This window comes from Triplophysa rosa, linkage group LG14, assembly GCF_024868665.1.
Source record: "Triplophysa rosa linkage group LG14, Trosa_1v2, whole genome shotgun sequence".
In the NCBI taxonomy this organism is placed as follows: domain Eukaryota; kingdom Metazoa; phylum Chordata; class Actinopteri; order Cypriniformes; family Nemacheilidae; genus Triplophysa; species Triplophysa rosa.
In genome coordinates, this window is record NC_079903.1 from 554,805 (window position 1) to 574,948 (window position 20,144).

At 38.5% G+C, this 20,144-nt stretch overlaps 3 protein-coding genes across 4 annotated transcripts in view; 1 reads left to right on the forward strand and 2 right to left on the reverse strand.

Annotated features, from left to right (window-relative positions):
* Nucleotides 1–4,400, reverse strand: part of stx1a (syntaxin 1A (brain)) — an 86,404-nt gene extending 82,004 nt beyond the window's left edge. Inside the window, exons 1-3 of one of the 2 annotated variants that reach the window (XM_057351551.1) lie at nt 3,259–4,400; nt 1,290–1,451; nt 689–754 (exon numbers count right to left, since the gene is read on the reverse strand). In XM_057351551.1, the coding sequence (XP_057207534.1) occupies nt 689–754; nt 1,290–1,319 (96 nt within the window). In that variant the 5' untranslated portion in view covers nt 1,320–1,451; nt 3,259–4,400. The remainder of the gene's footprint in view (nt 1–688; nt 755–1,289; nt 1,452–3,258) is intronic. The other variant, XM_057351552.1, reaches the window with a different exon arrangement.
* Nucleotides 4,401–8,406: 4,006 nt separating this feature from the next.
* Nucleotides 8,407–13,274, reverse strand: bud23 (BUD23 rRNA methyltransferase and ribosome maturation factor). The gene is made up of 12 exons (XM_057351550.1): nt 13,056–13,274; nt 12,673–12,710; nt 12,228–12,323; nt 12,062–12,144; nt 11,150–11,246; nt 10,962–11,058; nt 10,833–10,883; nt 10,649–10,734; nt 10,514–10,559; nt 10,254–10,315; nt 10,001–10,090; nt 8,407–8,739 (listed from the first exon to the last, which is right to left on the reverse strand). The coding sequence occupies exons 1-12, from the start codon at nt 13,182–13,184 to the stop codon at nt 8,685–8,687; spliced, it is 930 nt and encodes a 309-aa protein (XP_057207533.1). The 5' UTR covers nt 13,185–13,274; the 3' UTR covers nt 8,407–8,684.
* A 934-nt stretch (nt 13,275–14,208) lies between these two features.
* On the forward strand, nt 14,209–19,730 carry dnajc30b (DnaJ (Hsp40) homolog, subfamily C, member 30b). The gene has a single exon (XM_057351555.1). The coding sequence runs from the start codon at nt 17,401–17,403 to the stop codon at nt 18,094–18,096; it is 696 nt and encodes a 231-aa protein (XP_057207538.1). The 5' UTR covers nt 14,209–17,400; the 3' UTR covers nt 18,097–19,730.
* Nucleotides 19,731–20,144: the final 414 nt, after the last annotated feature.

Below are 20,144 nucleotides of genomic sequence, written 5' to 3' on the forward strand. Positions count from 1 at the left end.
CTGCAATAATAGAGATTGAACATTGTATAAACATTTTTAAGGTTCATCTTACTTTATGCATGTTCAACTTATGTTGTTTTTCTTGGTTTAAGTTGTCTTGTAGTGCTGATATAAGGCAATGCAAATTGTAAAATTGCTATAAAAATACATTTGAACTGAATTGATAAAAACACACCAAAAGGACGACTTGGAACACATTTCTGAAAATCCTTTAAAACCACATGTGTCCCTGTGGATTCTTATCCTACAGTTAACTAACCTGCATGTCTCTAGGCTGAGGGAGAACATGCAAACTCCACACAGAATGACTTCCAGTCCCAGCCGGGGCTCAAACCAGGGACCCTCATGCTGTGAGGCAACTGCGCTAACCAGCCAGCCACTGTGTCGCCCAGATAAACAACTAAACTAAAGCATGTCATCTTTCAGCGTACCAATAAAAAAACTATAGTGCAATCACACAACAATTTACGAATGTTCAGATCAATAACAATCACATAAATTTCTGGTTTTGTATTTGGAAAAGAATTTCGCCTCTGTGCATCACGTGTCATGGATGGAAAAGGAAGATTCATCCAAATGATGATGTGATGAGTCCCCCAACACATTTCATCAATCTGTTTTTACACCGTAATATTATGAGTAACATTCACACATGAATACTCGAAACAATCACAGAAGAACATTGTACCTGTTCAAAGAACTCATCCATGTCAATATGAACAGGCATGTGAGTGTTCTCCTCTGGAGCGTTCCCCTGAGAAATACAGATGACACATGAACTCACTTCTACCCTTCATTCATGTGTACTCTCATATGCTGTTATATCTTTAATGCTGATTTTATTCTATCATACAGTATTTCATCAAATCTTAGGTAAAGGAAAAGCGAAAGAGAACAGCTGCAGGTGAATGAGTGAATCAATACATGAATCTCAACGGGACTGAAAGTGTCTCGCGTCTGTTTGTTCAGTGGTCAATGATTGTACTCGGATCAGTCAACAGTTCTGAATCAGCCAGAAAATAATGAATGTCCACCACATAAACTTCATGTTTTTATCACCTCAAAACCTAGCATTCAGTTCATAACATATTTACATTTCTGTTTATGCAGAACAGTATGATGATAAACATGAGTTGTTATTGGTGTTAAACGAACGCTTAAAGAACGTCTCAACGGTCTGATTATTGACTCATGAAAACGACATGATCACATGTTGTGTTATCACGCCTTCGTTTGTCTTAAGTATGAGCATCATTTAATAAGAAGTGAAATGATTAGATTGTACTTACCACTCTGAGTTCTGGCATGCGATCCTTCATGTTTAATCACAGCGGGTGAGATAAGAGAACCCTCGTGTCACCCGCTCAGTTATCTCAACCCTCCGCGTCACGTCACCCGTTCATTTGCTTATACCTGTTCCAGGGACTTCAGGCTTTGTGTTTCCTTTTGGTCTGCATGTGTATCACAGTGTAATGAGCATGTTTGATTCTATCCTGCACTGCAAAAAATGACTTAGTCTTTTTTTTTGTTTTCCGGTAAAAATGTCAAAAAATTCTTGAATCAAGATGCGTTTTCTTGATGAGCAAACTTACCTAAGAAAATAAGTCTTGTTATTAGTAAAAAAATATAAAAAATTTAAAAAAAATAATAATAAAACAAGCAAAAACATCTGCCAATGGGGTAAGAAAAATAAACTTGAATTAAGGTTTACCTTTTTCTTAGTCACTCAATTCAAGATTATTTTTCTGAAAAACAAGAAAGAAAGACTAAGTAAGAAAGTCATTTTTTGCAGTGTGCTGAAAAACACCTGTTCCAAAACTTTAAATGGGAATTGTACTGGTTTTACTGGAAACTCAAATGGTGTCTACTGGCATGTGATGGATTCTGTTGTGGGGTAATTCAAATAATCTGACTAGTGTGGATGAATCCGTGTATCATTCATCATTTTTATTTAAAATTGAAAGTTGAAAAATGAGAAAACGGCTCATTTTTTCCATCTAAAAAAAAGAATTCTGCTCGATTTTTCGTTTATGGTTCAGGGACACAAAAATGAATGAACAGCTTGATTATTTGATCCCTACATGTGGGCGGGAATGAAACACCCCATTCTGCTGATTGGTCATCTGAAGATCAAACCCAAACCCTAATGCAACTAAATTTATTTTATTTCTTAACAAACAGCCAGACTAATGAATGGTTCGACACAAACCGTGCCCAGAGAGGGCTTTCTTCTGTGTACACATACATTTCCTAACACCTTGCATCAATTTGGTATAGGCAGGGATTTACGGCTGTCAAGCTTTACTTGGTTGCCCAGTAAGTTTAAAAAAATAATTGAAGATAAATCATTAAATCAGTTGTAATTATTTGTTAACACTAATACACAGAGGAAAGAATAATGCATTGACTTTGGTATAGGCCTACATTAACGTTCGCATAAGAACTATTACTATATGACTGTCTGACAACCAGAGGACAACAGAGATATTAACACACATACGTGGCTTATAATGTAGATCTTGTGTTTTATTCAAATGTATTATAATTGATACGTCAAAAGGATGCGCTGCCTTGTGCGCGCTCGCACACTGGAATGCAACTCAAGATTTTCATATACCGCATGTAATACCTAACCTTGCCATTTCGGTTTGCTTCTCATCAAATTCTACACTCTACCTTCAGAACGTTTGAAATATACGGCACGAGTTGCATAGGTTTATTTTATGACAGATTTGCAGCACTTATAAAAGAAAGTCACAATCCTTCCTTTCACTTCCATTGTAGAAAAATTAAGTCAAAACCAAGGCCGGACTTACCATTGGCCTTGACTGGGCACCAGCCCGGGGGCCCCGCCCTTCAGGGGGCCCGCCTGCTCTCGTTCATTTGATTTGTTTAGTTATATGCCAGTCATTTTATTTTTCATTTAAACTTTGTGCATTGGCCTACCAAGGTTCAATAGCACTGCCTTATGTAAGGAATGATGTCGTTTAATTGGCTAAACGTTCCGTCAGTCATGTTGGCGTTTCCTGGTTGGTTATTTGTGGATTCTATCCATCATATTTACCTCAGTTGAAACCTGTCTGCTCGTTAAGACGCTTGTTCTAATGGCTGACAAGAGCAATCGCAGTGCGGCGCTTAATGAAAACCAAAAACCAAAAACCGAGAGACAAGAACGCGAAAGAACAGCATTTAGAAAATAATGATTTTTACACCCATGGCACCACACCTTGATCTTTAGGCAGAGAATCCAGAGCATACCTGTCACCATCTCCCGCCAGGCCGCCACCCTCCGGTTTTATTTCTTCTTTGAAACTCGCGGACCGACGGGAGCCGGAACGCGTTCACTGGGTGGCACTGTGGCTTGAGCCGCTGCCCATTTGCCCTCACAAGCTGGCGCCCTTTGGTAGCCGAAGTAGAGTAGAGAGGATTCACATCCCCGCGAAAAACGTTCTCTGAATACACCGCTATATGATTCCACTCCGCGTTATCCATTTGACGCTCGCTCCTCACAGTCTGTGTCCGCTCACTGAAGACGACAGATCGGTTCATCGACAGGTAGATGCAGTAGAGTCTACTAGCTGTTGTTGTTGTTACACTTTCTTTGCTTTTACAAAAAACGTGTTATGAAAAGTGTTGTGTTCTGCAGACATCTCTGAATAAAAACAGGTAATATAGAGTTTATTTCTAATATTTCCCGTTCTGTGGCCATAAGCGGTTCTTGTAAATAATACGCAAACACTGTTAAATCCATCCATGTAAATAAAAAATGAAAACATTCTGCTAACTAATAAACAAAGTTAAAACAACCGAACTACGGGACGCGTGAAGGGACAAACTGCGTTTAGATAGTTATTTCATTTCTGACGTTGAGATCTCTGGCAAAATGTAAATGCTAAATTAAGATGATACCTTGCAGATATACCATTCATGGATTCATGGCCTGTGAGCTGCATTAAACTGTCTCTTAGATTTACATTTAAGAATTTGACATTAAAATGATGTTATGTTAGTCATAAAGTAATTAAAACGATTTATAACAGAGGGGTGCCCTATTTGCCCTGCACAACCTCAGTTAACTAGACTTTACAAAACTATGGACCCATCTCATTATTATGAAACTATTTAAGCCATAATAAGACGTTTCATCTCATTATATGAATACAATTTTAATGTGCATTTCAAACTCATAGATCTGTCATATGCTTTACTGATGGAATTGCAATAGAATACTAATATATTTTTAACACTTTACACCGTTGCATTTGTTAACATTAGTTAAGCATTAGATTACATGTCTGCATTTGTTAATCTTTATTTTCAGTATTTACTAATATTTTTAAAAACATTGAACATGCACCATGAACTAACATGAACAATTGTATTTGGCATTAACTAACAATAAACAAGATTAATAAATGCTGACTGTATTGTTCATTGTTGGTTTCATGTTAATGCAGGGGTTCGCAAATTTTAGATCCGAGACGTATAATCTCTCAAGATCCTCCAGAAATACAGGCAGAACACACACATTTGTTCCTTTTTAGTAGTTTTCTTATTATGAATCAATAAATTTAATTTTAATATACATAATGGTAGGGCTTTATGATTATGTCAAAAACTGTAGTCCCCTTGATATTGTAATGTTGATTATTAATGTTGGATTTTGCATTTAAGTATGTTTGAAACTTCCTACACACTATAAATGCACCACTTGTGGCTCCCACTGTCAAAACAAGCATTATAAACGTGTAAACCAATGAACAAGTGTCATTGTTGGTCATTGGAGAAAAAAACATTTACTAATGCTAAAAATGCTAAAACAACTCAAGCCCAGGGGCCCCCATCCTCCTAAGTCCGGCCCTGGTCAAAACGTCAGTGTTATGGCCACTGCCATTGACGTCATTTAAGCCTGAGTCTGCAGTATGGTGAGCACGACATGGAGCAAGGTATCCCGCCCATATTCCTTGATATCTCAATCCTAAACAAAGAAATCATGGCTGCGTCCGAAAGCTCTAAAATGCTTTACTACCTGTCTCCTGAGATACCTCCATCAGGTCGATTTTTGAAGGCAGCATAGATGTATCCTTTGCTGCCTTCAATGTCACAATTCTATCCGTGTACTCACGAGGGGCATGTGATTGGTCAAGCAGGCTCGAGTTCAATAAAATAAAATGGCGGCCAAGAAAGCGGCTATGGCACAGTTTTTGTGTAAATAAAGTTCTAATTTTTCTTTTTACAACTTTTGATTGCATTTCTAGCCAGAAATTAGTAGTATTAGTTTTAAAATATTCGATTAGTTATCACAAGTTATCACGCTCTCTGTTTATATTTCAAACAGAATTCTGTTATGCTGCCTCTGAAGGCTGTCCGAATGTGTTTCTCGGAGCTGCCTTCATGCCTAAATGCTGCCTCCGAACGCAGTGCCTCATGAGACAGCGAGTCATCAAGTCGGCTGCCTAAGCTTTCAGACGCAGCCCATGTTACCACACCCCTTTTTATAACGTCTTATAACTTACTAAAACCAAACCTATTCAAAAAAAGAACACTTGGACATACATCAACATGAGAAAAACTGACACAAATAACAGAAAACATCTTTGGAATTTTTTTAAGTGTAATTGGATTTTATAGTTTGGCTCCTGTCCCATTTGTGTACATGGAGAGGGCGGGGTTTATGACCTATACCTCAGCCAGCCACCAGGGGACGATCAAAGAGCCGCAGCTTCACTCTTCAGGATGTGAGGCACACCCAGTCTGTACGCATCTCAATGATTAATCCGCGCAGAACAAAGTACGCAGACTCTTTGTCCAATACGTTCTAAATAGCATATGTGACGTTTAATAGTTAAAAGTATCCATTATGAAAACTAACAAATATTTTACTATACAAAAAGTGCAGTAACCTTATTTTTGGCGTTAAGCCTGCTACAATGCGCTATAATTTCTAGAGCCTAATGGATTAATGAGCATGTACAATTTGATATTTGAGACGTTTAAAATTAAACTAGCCAAATACAAAATTAATAGGCTATTATATAAAAATGGTTTTGACATGAACATTTTCTGTTGGTTCAGTTTAATTCAGAGTACCAATTTGGTTTAGTGTAATCTATATTAACTGAGCATCAATCGAAGCTTCTCTGTAGGCTCTGCCTCTTGTTTAAAACTATTCCACGGAATTCCGCAGATTTATCAGAAAAAAATAAGCGCAGAATTAACACAAGTCAGCAGATTCGGTCTGGCCTTAAATAACCATCAGCAGATGAAGGTGCCTGTGAAGTGCAGACCAGTATTAAAGCGTAAATACGCAGCAGTCATAACTTTGTTTTCGCTGAGTTTATTTCATGAATATTAAATATTAATGTGTTTTATTTTCTATGCCAGCTAAACTCCCCAAGTCAAAGAAATTGTGTTTTTTTTTAGCAAAAAATCGAGCTGAATTCTTGTTTTTCTTTGGGAAAACAAAACAAAAAAGGAGCCATTTTCAACTTTCAATTTTATTAAAAAAAATGACTGAATGAATGATACACAAATTTATGCTTTATGCGTGCTCATTTCTTTAAAAAACCTAGATGGCTTGTTAGTTTTTGCAGTAGGTCAGTAGATTTTGAGTCTGATAAGAATATATTTTTACTAGAGCTGTCAACAGATTAAAGTTTTTAAACGCGATTAATCACACACTGAAATTCAACATACACTATTTCTTTTGTTTAACATGTTTATTTTAGTGCTGTCAATCGATAAAAAATTTACTAACTAATCACACACAGCTTTTATGTTTTTAAATATACTTTTACATTCTATAATTTCACATTTTATCTCCAAATTAATGTAGAAACAACACATTTCTTTAACAGAATCATTCTGTGAATGAAAGCCAACATTCTAATATTGTTGGCTTTACAACTGATGTCTTTATTAAATATATAATTTTTTTCTACTAATCAAACCCATTATAATAAGTGTGCCCTTCCTACCAGTCTAATAAATTAAGTTCTCAAACACTGCTAAATACATGAAATACAGCAGAATCCCCATTAAAGCTACAAAATGCTGTCAATCTATACTGGACGTGTCAGTACAACCAATCAAATCGCGCCTAAATAGTTTAAAGGCCTTTATATGAATAAGAGCGTGATTATATAATGTAACATTAGACCAGTGGTTCTCAAACTGGGGGCCGTGGCCCCCTGGGGGGGCCCCAAGATGGATCCAGGGGCCACAGATTTTGTGGCATTTTATGAAATATAGAAATATATCATAGATTTTATGCAATCAAACATCAGCAAAACGACACCACCAACCAAAAGAATTGAGGTTCCAGCATTGTATAACTGAATGTTTTTGGTTTAATTAAAATTCGAAGTTTAAGATTATACGTCTTTATATGGGGGGCCGCAAAGCGATGCACTTAACACAAAGGGACCTTACAACGAAAAAGTTTGAGAACCACTGCGTTAGACAATGATGACAGAAAAAAACAGATGTTGCGTTAATGGCGTTAAAGACTTTTAACGCGTTAATCTGAAAAAATTAATCGCATGCATTAACGTTGACAGCCCGAATTTTTACATATAGGTACAGTCACTGATGAACCTCTCAACACATATACTCATAATGAAGCTATGAATATAATAGGGCTGTCAAACGATTAATCGCATCCAGAATAAAGTTTGTGTTTACATTATATATATCCGTGAACAGTGCATATTAATTTTGTAATTTCAGACACAAAACATACACATACTTGTCTATATATTTAGGAAATATTTAAATGTATTAATTTATATTTACGAATAATTTAAATTCTAAATAAACGTTTATTAATTGTTATGTTTTCTAAAATAAATGCATTATGTGTATGTGTTCATAAATACAAAATTAATTAGCACAGTATACCGACATAAATTACGTAAACACAAACTTTTATTCTGGAGGCGATTAATCACGATTAATCGTTTGACAGCCCTATAATATAACAATCTGAACTATTCATACAGCAAGTGTTGCTAATGTAACATGTCGTTTAACATGCCGTGTATCCTTCTCACAATAATTCTGATGTCTCTACTGTATGTTCTACGATGTATGTTCTGTAACACTGCTTTGCAACAATGCATTATAGAAATTAAGAACTGAATCATTTATAGTACCATTAACGGAACAATATTTTAACAGTTAATGAAATGATGTACATGAATGTGGTATCAGTGTCAAACAGCAAAAGATGTTTTCAGGTTTTCTTATTTTTCAAATACAAGTAGTGGCTAGTGTCAATTTACCACTGCTTTATTCTGAGGAAAAACCTCTGAAGATGAAATCTTCAAACCCGACACTACAAGATGAACATTAAACTGCATACAGTAAGTGTAAAGTATGTGTAATTGAAAATAAAACTGTGCTTCATTGAAAGGTTGATCACTGTTTTTATTTGATCAGTTAACATTAAAATCTAATTCTGATCTCAGAACTGAACTCATTGTGCAGTAGGTAAATCAGATAATGTACACAATGGCCAGTCAAGCACACAGTTTATGATCGTCCTCCTGCTGTATGAACACATCTTTTAATACTACAGTCATTACAAAGGTTTTGCTGATTTCCTGAGACAAGACATCTTTATCACTTCAGAATACATCAGGATGAGTTATATTCAGAGCGAATGAGGTGACACAGCTGAAGGCTCAGAATCGAGGTCTCCTCTGACGACCCGTGTACTTGGTGTCACCTCTCACTTCCCTACAGACAGGAAAAACACCAAAGCTGCAGATCACATGACAAAACGCATAACAGTATGAACTGTTCAAACACACTTTGACAGAAAGAGCCGTCTGTCTGAGCCCAGAATAAATTTGAGGTCAAAAACAATAAACAACTCTTCAAAACCGAGTTCTTAAAATAAGAATAATAATCATTATAAATGATGAGTCCATTAACAACAGTGTTTAAGGTGAGAGGATGGCTGTGATTGGCTGATCATACTTATACAACAGGATAATTGTTGGAGCCATTGCTCATTGTAATTGTAATGCATTCTGGGATGTCACCAGTGGGGGGCAGTGTCAGTGTGTGCACAAATGATTTAACAGGTGTGCTCTTACACCTAGAGAGGAGGCTTGGTGGAGGGTGCAGAACGCAAAGTTTCAATTTGGGATCATTCACGGTTTTCATCAAAACACCAGAAGTAATGTAATGGCATCTTTCATTTAATGTAATAATATTCAACATGCTCAAGATATGCAAGACTGGACATTTAATTGTTTGTTGTGTGCGTATAGCCGGTTGCACCCGCCAAGCCATGAGCAGATTAGCTGCTGTAACTATAATGATGTTTGTAACTGGTCAACCAATCACTGTGAGGCCCATCGAGATACATCAATGACAAGTCTAGGGCTGCACACCGATTAGTCGCACCGATTAGTCACACATATGTGTGTGTACTGTGTATAATACACATGCATGTATATATTTAAGAAATATTTACATGTGTATTTAATATTTATATATAATTTATATTTCCCTTAAAATTATACACGTGTGTGTGTGTGTGTGTGTGTATGTATATAAACAGTACATAATTATTATACACAGTACACACACACATATTATGTAAACACAAACTTTAATTCTGCAAACGATTAGTCGGGACTAATCGGTGTCCAGCCCTAGACTTGTCATTGATGTAGACAAGTCTTATGGCTATAGTCCCAGACTTAACTGAAAACAGCTTGTACTAACTTATCTTAAAATATGTCTGTGCCATGGTTTTGTCTCAAGATGCACACCAGTCATGTTTTTCACCCCAAGGCATTTTTATAAAAGCAAGTTAAATAAACTAATTAAACGATAGTCCTGGCTTAATCTAAGTCTTGTCTTTTAAACCGGGCCCTCGTGTTTTGAAGACTCATAATTTTTAATATAATAAGATCAGTAACACACGCACGCACGCACACACACACACACACAGGTGAATGATATTTAAGAGAAATGCCAAACATACTTTCCCTGCCGGCGTCGCCGTTGCTTCTTTTCTAAGACCCAGTCTTTACTCTTCTTCACCGATTTCCCCTTCAAATTCTTAAAACGTGACCTTACAGACAGATTAAACAAATCACAAAAATGTTCCATGTGCTGCTTACTACAGTTGTTATCCCAAACTAAGACACTTCTTTCGTTTCCAAGTTGTACTTGTGATGCACAGAACACATGAACTAACATCAAGAAAGATGAATGAAGTGGGTGATAGTGTTTACCTCTGCGCTGTAAACTGAGCTTGAGATGATACACATCTGTCAGTGGACTCTGAATCCAAACCCTGAAATAAAACGCACACAAACGCTTCCATCACAGAAGACACAGAGCGTGTTTGTGTGCTTTCCTTTAGCTCAGTGGTTAGAGCGTGGCGCTAGCAATGCCAAGGTCATGGGTTTGATCCCAGGGATTGCACATACTCAGAAACAAATGTATCATGCAATGTGAGTCACTTTGGATAAAAGTGTGTGCGTGTACATACCTTGGGTAAAACACCTGATACTCCAGCAAATAAACACAGGAAAAACCTTCAGGAGACGTAAAGATTACAATCAGCACATATCAAATATATCTGTGCTGAGCAACAAGAAGGAAAGAGACCGACGGCTGGAATTACTTTTTGGCTTTGCTGCTGTTGGGATAATCCACCACCATCCCGCCGGTGAATCCTGCCTTCATGGCCTGAGCTGTGATCAGCTCCAGCTGAGGAGAACAATATCATTCATCATCATCATACAGATTCTGACTAGGATGGTGCGTGAACGTGCCGGCACAACTGCTCGGCAACACGAAATACAGACCTGCTCCGAGTTTTCAGGGTAAATCTGGAAGACAGCACGAGCGCCTCTTGCCTTAAAAAAAACCCAACACAATCAAGGTGAAAAAAGGTCCAGATGTTGAACGACGGAGCAGATGAAACGTGTGCTCACCAGTGAAGAGTAGAGCGTGCTGAAGAAGCGGTAGAGTCTCTTCGGAGGACTGTGCGTCTTCTTATCTGCATTACACAACCACTGCAGCGCTGAAATACTGACAGCACAAACATTCACAATCAACCCACACAAACATATCCACGTCAAACCATGAAGTCAGACGGACCTTATACAGCCGTCAGACGGACCTTATACAGCCGTCAAACGTTCCCGCACGGAAGGGCATTCCTTCACCCATGTCTCCCAGCACCAGATCTCCTTCCACGTCTCGATCTAAAGCCACATCTGAAGAACACGCATGAACAACACTTCATTCTCATTCTGCTCCATCGCACAGTTTGGACACTTCTGGTCTAGTGGGATAATCTCTGTCATTCTATTTCATGCAAACACATGGAAGACTTCTACTAAAATATGAAAAGAAGAAGTTGAGGAATATGAAGGACACAAGTTGAAATACAATAGGAAGACATACTGCTGCCGTCATTGTTTTTTTGTAAGGCTTTCACACCGCCAGTGAATAATGAGCTAGAATCAGAACAATATAGACCCATACTGTGTCGTGCAAACAAGGGCAGGGCAAAATGCCCTAAGCCCTAAGACCATGAGGCCTTCCTTCAATGGCCAAAATCAAGTATTTAAAAACAGAGCCCAACACTGGACAGCGGGACAAAGCGGGAGCAGAATCGGGTGCAGACTACAAAGTCAGAACTTTCAGAAGGGTCTTTGCATTGCATCCATCCAGCCCCGTCACATTCAGTTTGGACACAAATGACTTATCCGCTCACTTCCTTTTTCAGTTCGCTCACCAATGAGACGACTGATTCGCTTATTGCATTCATGAACGAGAAGTACCAGGTCACTCTAGTTCAGACTCGTTCGCTCAGTACATTTTACCCATCATTACTCCTGTCACACTGAAACGTCACTGGCTCGTGCTTTTAGACAGGAAGCTGCCAAAGCTGCGCCTGCGCACAAACAGCGATTCCCTCTCAAGAGATTTCAGTGACCAAATACATCATTCAGCTCATCAGCCATATGCTTCATGACGGTCAGTGTGTGTGTGTGTGTGTGTGTGTGTGTGTGTGGAGTTTATTTACCCAGCATGGCTGTACTGATGTCCACACCAACCCAGTAGTGACCCACTTCAGTTAAATAATCTCCACTGAGTCCAGAGCCACATCTGAAAATCAACGTGAACGTCATATTAGACAGTGAAGACAGAGCGTATAGGTGTGAATCAAACTCATATATATACACACATACCCAACATCCAGCAGATAACACGGCTGGTCTTCTGGAAGACACAGGAGCTCAACGGCACGTTCTGACATCTGCGTCTGGATCTCGATCATACGAGAGCTACATAACACACATTTCAGTTTGTATCTATAGCGCTTTCATAAAATCATTTTGTTGCAAAGCAGCTTTACACAATACATTCAATCTATTACAAACAGCAGAGATAATACAAAGTAGAAAGGAAACTAAATGTGATGCTGTGATGACAATACATGTCTATTGGATTGTAATCAGACAGTCACATTTATATTTTATTACTGTGGGTTATATTACAGATGAATACAGATGGACTCAAGAGAAGTGCTTTAATAGCAGCATGCTCACTCTGATCATGTGTGAATGAACATCAGTGTATTATCATCAGGTCATTAAAACACTGGTGTCTGTTAGCCATGTTGTCATCACTTACTTCTGCGAGTACTTTTTGGCCTCCTCCTCATTGTAGAACTGTAAAACAACAGCACTGCTGTTATTATTGTTAATATCTCGATTTGGATGTTTTTAACTAAATAAAAAGATGTACATTTTCCTTGGTGAAGGATTTTGACAACGTGAAACAACCTAGCAAGCAAAGGCAACTAGCAACAACTAGAAAGTGTTAGAACACGTGACATGTGTAAACATCCGCAAAACAGAATCTGCATAATAAACTTATCATTAGAAAAAACAGCATATACATAGAAACGCTGAGGTAAAAAATGTTTAAAAGCGCAGTTAAGTTTCTAGGTGTAAGGGAACAGGGGAAATGCAGTGTTAGTACATTAGAAATGTCGCGCACACGTCATCACTCACCACCTCAGGAGGACCCGTGTGTTCAGGTCTACGACAACTTGAAGACATGTTGATATTTACCCAGCAAAAAACTATCAAAAGACAATGTGTGTCGTTAATGCAGATCACACAACACCCACATGCACCCATACACTGAAGCGCGTGGAGCACGCTGATGGCGTCATCTTCAGGCGACAACACGCACGCAGCCAGCGCATTTTTTACTCACAACGAGTACGAATCAAAGCCAAGTTTATCATTGTAATACTTAAACATAATTTAAACAGATGCACGGCTTGTTTAAGTTAAAATGGTTGCAAGCATTTTTACGCAACTATGACAGTTTTTGGTTTATAAAGACATGCATCTCTATTTAAGACATTTTAAGCGCCCTTTTTCCCGGACAGATCCTGGCAGGGATCATTTCGGTCGCGTCCGCCGGAGGTCGCGTTTGTCCACAGCACGCCATCGAGGTTCTAACATTTCAGTAAAAAAAGACATTATACGATTAACATTTATTTCTCTCGAGACGTATAATCGTTGTAGTTTCATCATTAATTTGAAATATAACGGTTGCTTTTCTGAAATAATGAACCTTGACGACGTATGCGGTTGACAAATCCGACCTCCGGAGGATGCACCAAACATAATCTTAACTGGAAGCTTTTTTTTACAAACAAAGTGAAAGAAGTATCGTTTAAATTTGTACATAGATTTGATCCTGTTAAGAGATTTCTTCAAAGGTTTAGAGATGAAATTGAGATTTCTTGTTTTTTTGCTCAAACTCTGATGAAACAACTCTTATTTTGGTCGTGTCAATACACTCAGAGGTTTTGGAATGATTTAGGTGCTTTTATTACGTGTAAGATTCTGCCTAACTTTTCAAAATGTATGAGATATATCATATTTGGATCTTTTGACTCATTTCCCACAAAAATAAAGTTTTGCTTTGTTATTCATCTATTTTTTCTTAAGCAAATGTTACATTCATAACTTCAAATAGTAAACCTGTGTTTTTCTAAAAGAAACTATTTGAGTATGATATCAGGATCTGCAAACAAAAAAGCTGTAAGATTAATTTTGCTCTGAATTTGGACTTAAATTATGAATTTGGACATAATGGCCCTCTTTTCCTTTAATTATTTTATTTTTATATTTATTTAGTCTTAAATGTCTTTCTGTTATTGTTGTTTTGTAATCGAAAAACAAATGTATGGGTTTGTGTATGATCTTTTGTATGTTACTATGATTCTGTTCTTGGCAATAAAAAAATGCACCCAAAATCTTGGCCAGGACGTGTCCGGGAAAAATGTCACATATGGTCAATGAGTCTTGATAGTCATAAACTTAAAGTGAAGTTATTTGCATTTAATAAGCAAATCTTGCTATATCGGAAACAAGCAAACACTCATAACTTCACACCGCATAATAAATATGTCTCCACAAAAACAAATCACTTTTTCGTGAGGACAGGTTTTGTAGAAATATTTGGTCTAAATGATCTTTTCGATGATGTTTGCGCATAGAACGCTAAACCAACGGCAGGAGGTGAAGCCACCGGAAGTGTTCGAGCTGCCATCTTGGTATGCCCAACTGACATAGGGCGTCATTGACTTACAGTCAAAATAACCATCTAAAATAACCCGTTTTGCAGCATACCATGCGCATGATTCGGTTTTAATTTACACGTATGTTTTAATGAATTGTTACTTGTGATGTTTTCCAATGTTAATGTTTATTTTGGGCAGAATAGCGATGTATAGAAATCGTTAAGGTGAGAGTGTATTGCATTCAGTTCTGTTGTAATGGCAGGTATAAGTTTAATGTTTAGAAATAAAACTTCATGACTTTAAGTATAATAATAGTTAAGATACACATACACAGTCTATATTATATCTGTATTTAGAATGGTAAGGGTTAGGGTCTCGTCCATCTGCTGATCTGTTATGTACGCTACTGTAATGAAGATTACACTCTGAGATGGGAAAATTCCTGAATTTTGAACAAACTTATCTACCTGACTTATCTACTCCTAGTAACTCAAAACAATAAACATAACATTTTGTATTGTGGATGTGGACATTTTTCCTGTTTGTAAACAAGTCAAACTCATGAATAGAGTAAGTAAGAAAATGCATGTGCATGCACACAAAAATACACATGCACTTTTTACAGATATCTTCTAGATGTCTATATGAGGTCACAGCAGACATCTCCGAGACGTATTGCAGATGAGCAAACGGTGTATTGTAGATGTCTTGCAGATGTAAATGCAGACGTCAAATAGACGTAAGCCAGATGAATGTGTGCTATCAGGGATCACTAGTTATTGTTATTAAAGTATCTTTGTATGTAATCTCTGCGTCTTTGGTCCGTGGCAGCCCGTGACAATAATAAACTTCTTGAATAAATGTCTCAGTTTAAGTAGTAAACAACTGTAAAGTATACTTGATTTTTGTTACTTTATTTCCGTGAACATATAGGTAGCTGCCATTGTTGTGCAACATTCAAAACAAACGCACAAAAGAACTAACAATGAACACCTTTTTTATTATTACTGGCATTAATAAAAGAAACATGTTCTAAAGAAATTATAGACCAAAACACGGGGAAATGCGGTCTTAAAACAAACGTCAAACCTCAATCGTTACAGCATTTTAGAATTTACTTTTAGAAACTTAAACTTGGACAAAGTAGCTGCGTCTAAATCATCCTCTGGAGATTACATTTGTTGGCCGCATATGACATTGAGGTTTATTCAGGTTTTATTTCAGAAAAGCTACTGTTAGCCTACATTGGGCAAGTGACACTACAATGATTATGTACAGTCATTTTATAATGTTTTTTTCACTGAAATGAGCCCGTATCCAGCCTCTGGTTGCACGCGCACCTCCGCAAACGGACGTTGTGCTGTTAGGGACTTTAAGCAACAGCTGCGGATGGAAGGGCTACGGCGACTGGAAGTAGGTGGTTAAACCGCCATAGCCACGAACGCGCAAATCACTAAGCAAATCGAATGTCTAGGACTGCGTCCACTATGACGTATTTCCTGTTTTTGGCCCAAGTGTAGTGGGTGTGAAGATCCCAAGTGAGCATGTAGTATTTCTAACCCGATGGGACACACTTAGCAAGTGCAAGCATATAACGTTAATAAATGTGGTGTTTCTAATTATGTGATAAAAGAAGTTTTACAAAATACATAATTCTGGAGTTTTCACCAATAACATGTGTAACACTACGTTTTACTACGAAATTATATGTAATATCTGAAAGTGACCTATTAGTCAGATATGGTGACCCATACCCGAAATGTGACCTCTGCATTTAACCCATCCAGAGAGTAGTGAACACACGCACAGCAAGTGGTGAACACACATACACCCGGAGCAGTGGGCAGCTATCACTGCAGCGCTCGGGGAGCGAGGGGGGGTAAGGTGCCTTTGCTCAAGGGCTCCTCAGTCGTTACCCGCCAGCCCTGAGAATCCAACCGGCAATATATTTGTATTGTATCAAAGCAGCTATAGGACTTTTACTTAGACTACATATCAACATAGCCATTAGGCAACATAGCTGTCCAATAAATGTTAAACAGAAAAATGGTTACATCATGTTTACTAGGTCTATCTTATTATATAGGCTAATCTTAAAATATTTAATATATTTGAGTGGTTATTATATATTAAATGAAATGTTAACTATATCTCCTTACATAAAAAACAGCAGTGATTGATCTGGTTTTAATGATATTATTAAAGCTGTGTGCACGGTACTCATTAAAAAAATCAACTACTAAGCGTTATGCTGATGTGTAATTGTTATTATTCTTAAGCGTTTCTTTTAAATCGATTAAATGCATTCATTTAAAACATAAATAACACTTCTTAAACTTTGAAATTTAGCCTGATTATATTTTGGTACTATCACAACTACTTTTATGAACGTCTTATTGCAATGTGGAGATTACGTTATTTTAACACCTAAATAAAACGTGTCACAAAAGTTACTGTTTGGTCTGGTTTTGTTTTCGTTGTAAACACAAGTGATTTACGTTTTTAATTAAACTACTTTAAGAAAACATAGCATTTTGGTATTTTTTTACAATTTAAAACGTTTTATTTTGATTGCATATTTTTTTAATATAGGTTTTAAAACGTTGTACTGCAACATTATCTAATTGTAACCAAAATGCAACGTTGTTAAAAGTTATAAAAACGTTTTGTTTGCTGGGGACCCACATCTCATTGGTCAGTAATACGTGAGTTCCTGAATCTGATTGGTTCATGTCACAGTGTTGCCGGAAGTAGCGTTTAGTTATATGGAGTGAGGTCATGAGCTACGTTAGAAGTAAAGTCTCCGCCTTGAGGTCATGAGCTATGTAAGAAGCGAAGTCTCCGCCTTTAAAACACTGCGCACGGGCGCGTGTTCTCCAGGAATATTGTTCTGCGATCAGTGCGTCAGGAGGAATACAGACATGCGCCTTCACCTCAGAAGTTACTGCGTGTATCTGACAGGAACGCGCGCTTACAGTCGCGGGAGAGACACCACAGCTTCACCTCACAGTAGCCGAACCGCGTATTACGACATCCTGAACATTTCCCCGAACGCGACGCAGGCGCAGATCAAGGCAGCCTATTATAAACAATCCTTCATCTATCATCCAGACCGGAACCGCGGCGACGATGCGGCGCGACGCTTCGCTCTCATCGCGGAAGCGTACAGCGTGCTCGGTAGCGTCGCCCTCAGGAGGAGATACGACCGCGGCGTGATGACGCACACTGACGCGCAGGCCGCCGGGCGACCATCGTCATCACCCCGGCACCAGGGGTCTCGACGCGAGTCGGAAGCTTTCGTGAACGCTTCCTTCGACTTCGACGCGTTCTACCAAGCTCACTATGGCGAGCAGCTGAAGAGAGAGAAACAGATGAGACTCAAACGAGAAGAATTTCAGCGTCAGCAGCGGGAAGATTTCACGAGATGGAAAGTGAGAAAACTGACTGAGATGACAGTGGGATTTCTGCTGCTGTCCGGAGGAGTTCTCCTCATCAACTTAAGATCAACTTAAATCCTCATCATTATCAAATCTCCTGGAACGAGTTGTTTTCTTCTGTAATATTCGAGTCTTTATAATCCTAGATCATGTGTTGTCATTTTTTGACAAGCCTCCTTCAATTCTTCAGTTATAGTTCAAGCACAGCAATGCAACATGCCTACAACAGTTTAATGCATCTTTAATAAAACATTTGAATCAAGTCAAAGACATCACTTTTGGCCAGTCAATTACACACATGTACGCTGTACGATGTCACCCGTGCAGCTGTTTGTGTGTGTGTCATTTTGAAATGTACACATGATGATAGTAGATAGCGTGTCATGATTTCATGCAACATGCAGCCACCTCACGTGATCTCATGAGCTGCCGGCGGCCCCTTTGACATCTGATGTGTAGGCATGTTTGCTCTTATTATCAATAGTTCTCACTGGTGATTTCAGTTTTACTTTCATCAGTCCACAGACTGTTATGTAGGGCTGTAGTCAAGTCCACCATTGTCGAGTCCAAGACCAGGAGTAGTCGAGACCGAGTCAAGTCCGAGTCCAAGGTTCGAGTCCAATTGAGACAGTCAAGACAGAGACAGGAAAAAATCATGACTACAAGACCACATGCTTAACTATTGATAATTTATGTGATGCAAGAGACAGCATATCTTCTATTCTAAGATAATCATTTTCATTATTGTTTGTAATGATCGAAAAGCAGATAAAATAAGGTCATTTTATTTTTACTATATAGGTATAGCACTAAAGTCACAGAGCCGAAGTGTAACTGTTTATTACTTTTTTAAGGAACTTTTTTATCAGCCCTCCTAACAGCAAGGTTGTGCAGCAATGAACAGTTTTGTGCGTGCGTGTGCGCGCCTCGATAGAGGAGCCGCTAGAAAGAGCAGAGGCTCCACGTCTCGTTTATAAGCACGTCGGTGCCCGTCCTTAAATAACATGTTCATCACAATGACAATAAAAACACGATCAATCTTATCTCTAAGCCCTACTTTCCAAACTGTCTAAAATACTCAAATGCACCCGCGCCGCGGACGACGAATCGTTCATTCGAACCGGTTCTTTCTTTTTAGTGAACCGGTCGAACCAGTTCAGCTGAATCGTTCCCGTTTAGCGTCTCCCGTAAACACTTAATATTATCCACAAATTAATTCAGTTCTTCACTTTCTGGCGTGCATGACAGTCCCGCGGACTTGAACCAATATACCAGAGTTATTTAATTACAACAACAGCACACACTGAACTGAACTGCTGTGTGGAGAGAGAACTTATGAGCACGCGCTGCTCTCGTTCTAGAGTCGAGAGTCGGCAACAGTTTTCGGATCATTAGTTTTCGGATCACAAGAGTATTGCTCTATCAATGTTTTGTTTTGAAGGAGAAAATAAAACATATATCGCTGGACTCGGACGAGACCGACTAGAACATTTGCGAGACCAATGACCAAGTCCGAGTTCAAATATCAACGAGTCCAAGACAAGTCCGAGACCATAAAAAAACGTCTCGAGACCGGACTCGAGTACTACAGCACTACTGTTATGACGCACGCACGCACGCACGCGCACACACACACACACACACACACACACACACACACACACACACACACCTCTGAGCCGTCTCTCATCATTGACAACAGAAGAACAAGTCTGTTCTTTACGACTCTTTCTTCACTGTTGCTGCTGAAAATTCATCACTGACAACACAACTACAGGATACTGAAGCCGTCCTGACAATAACATGGCAGTTATAGATCAAGCCCATTTGGCAGCAGTCGCCTCCAAACTTTGCTCTGTCCATTTTGAGAAGGGTGACCAAATATTCCTATAGAGTGGCGTCACTCGATCTATAGAGCATTGTGAGGGTGTCAATGCTGGTTTTCTCCTGCATGGGCTGCTGTTCGCAAAAAACATAAAAAAAAAACGGAAAACACCCAGTATGCCAGATTATCCATCCAGCCCTTGCATACGCGTTCACAGGGTTGTTGGCAAATGTATGATGTCCACCTCTCTCATGCTACATCATATGTAAAAAATCAGATGTATATATAAATGAAATGG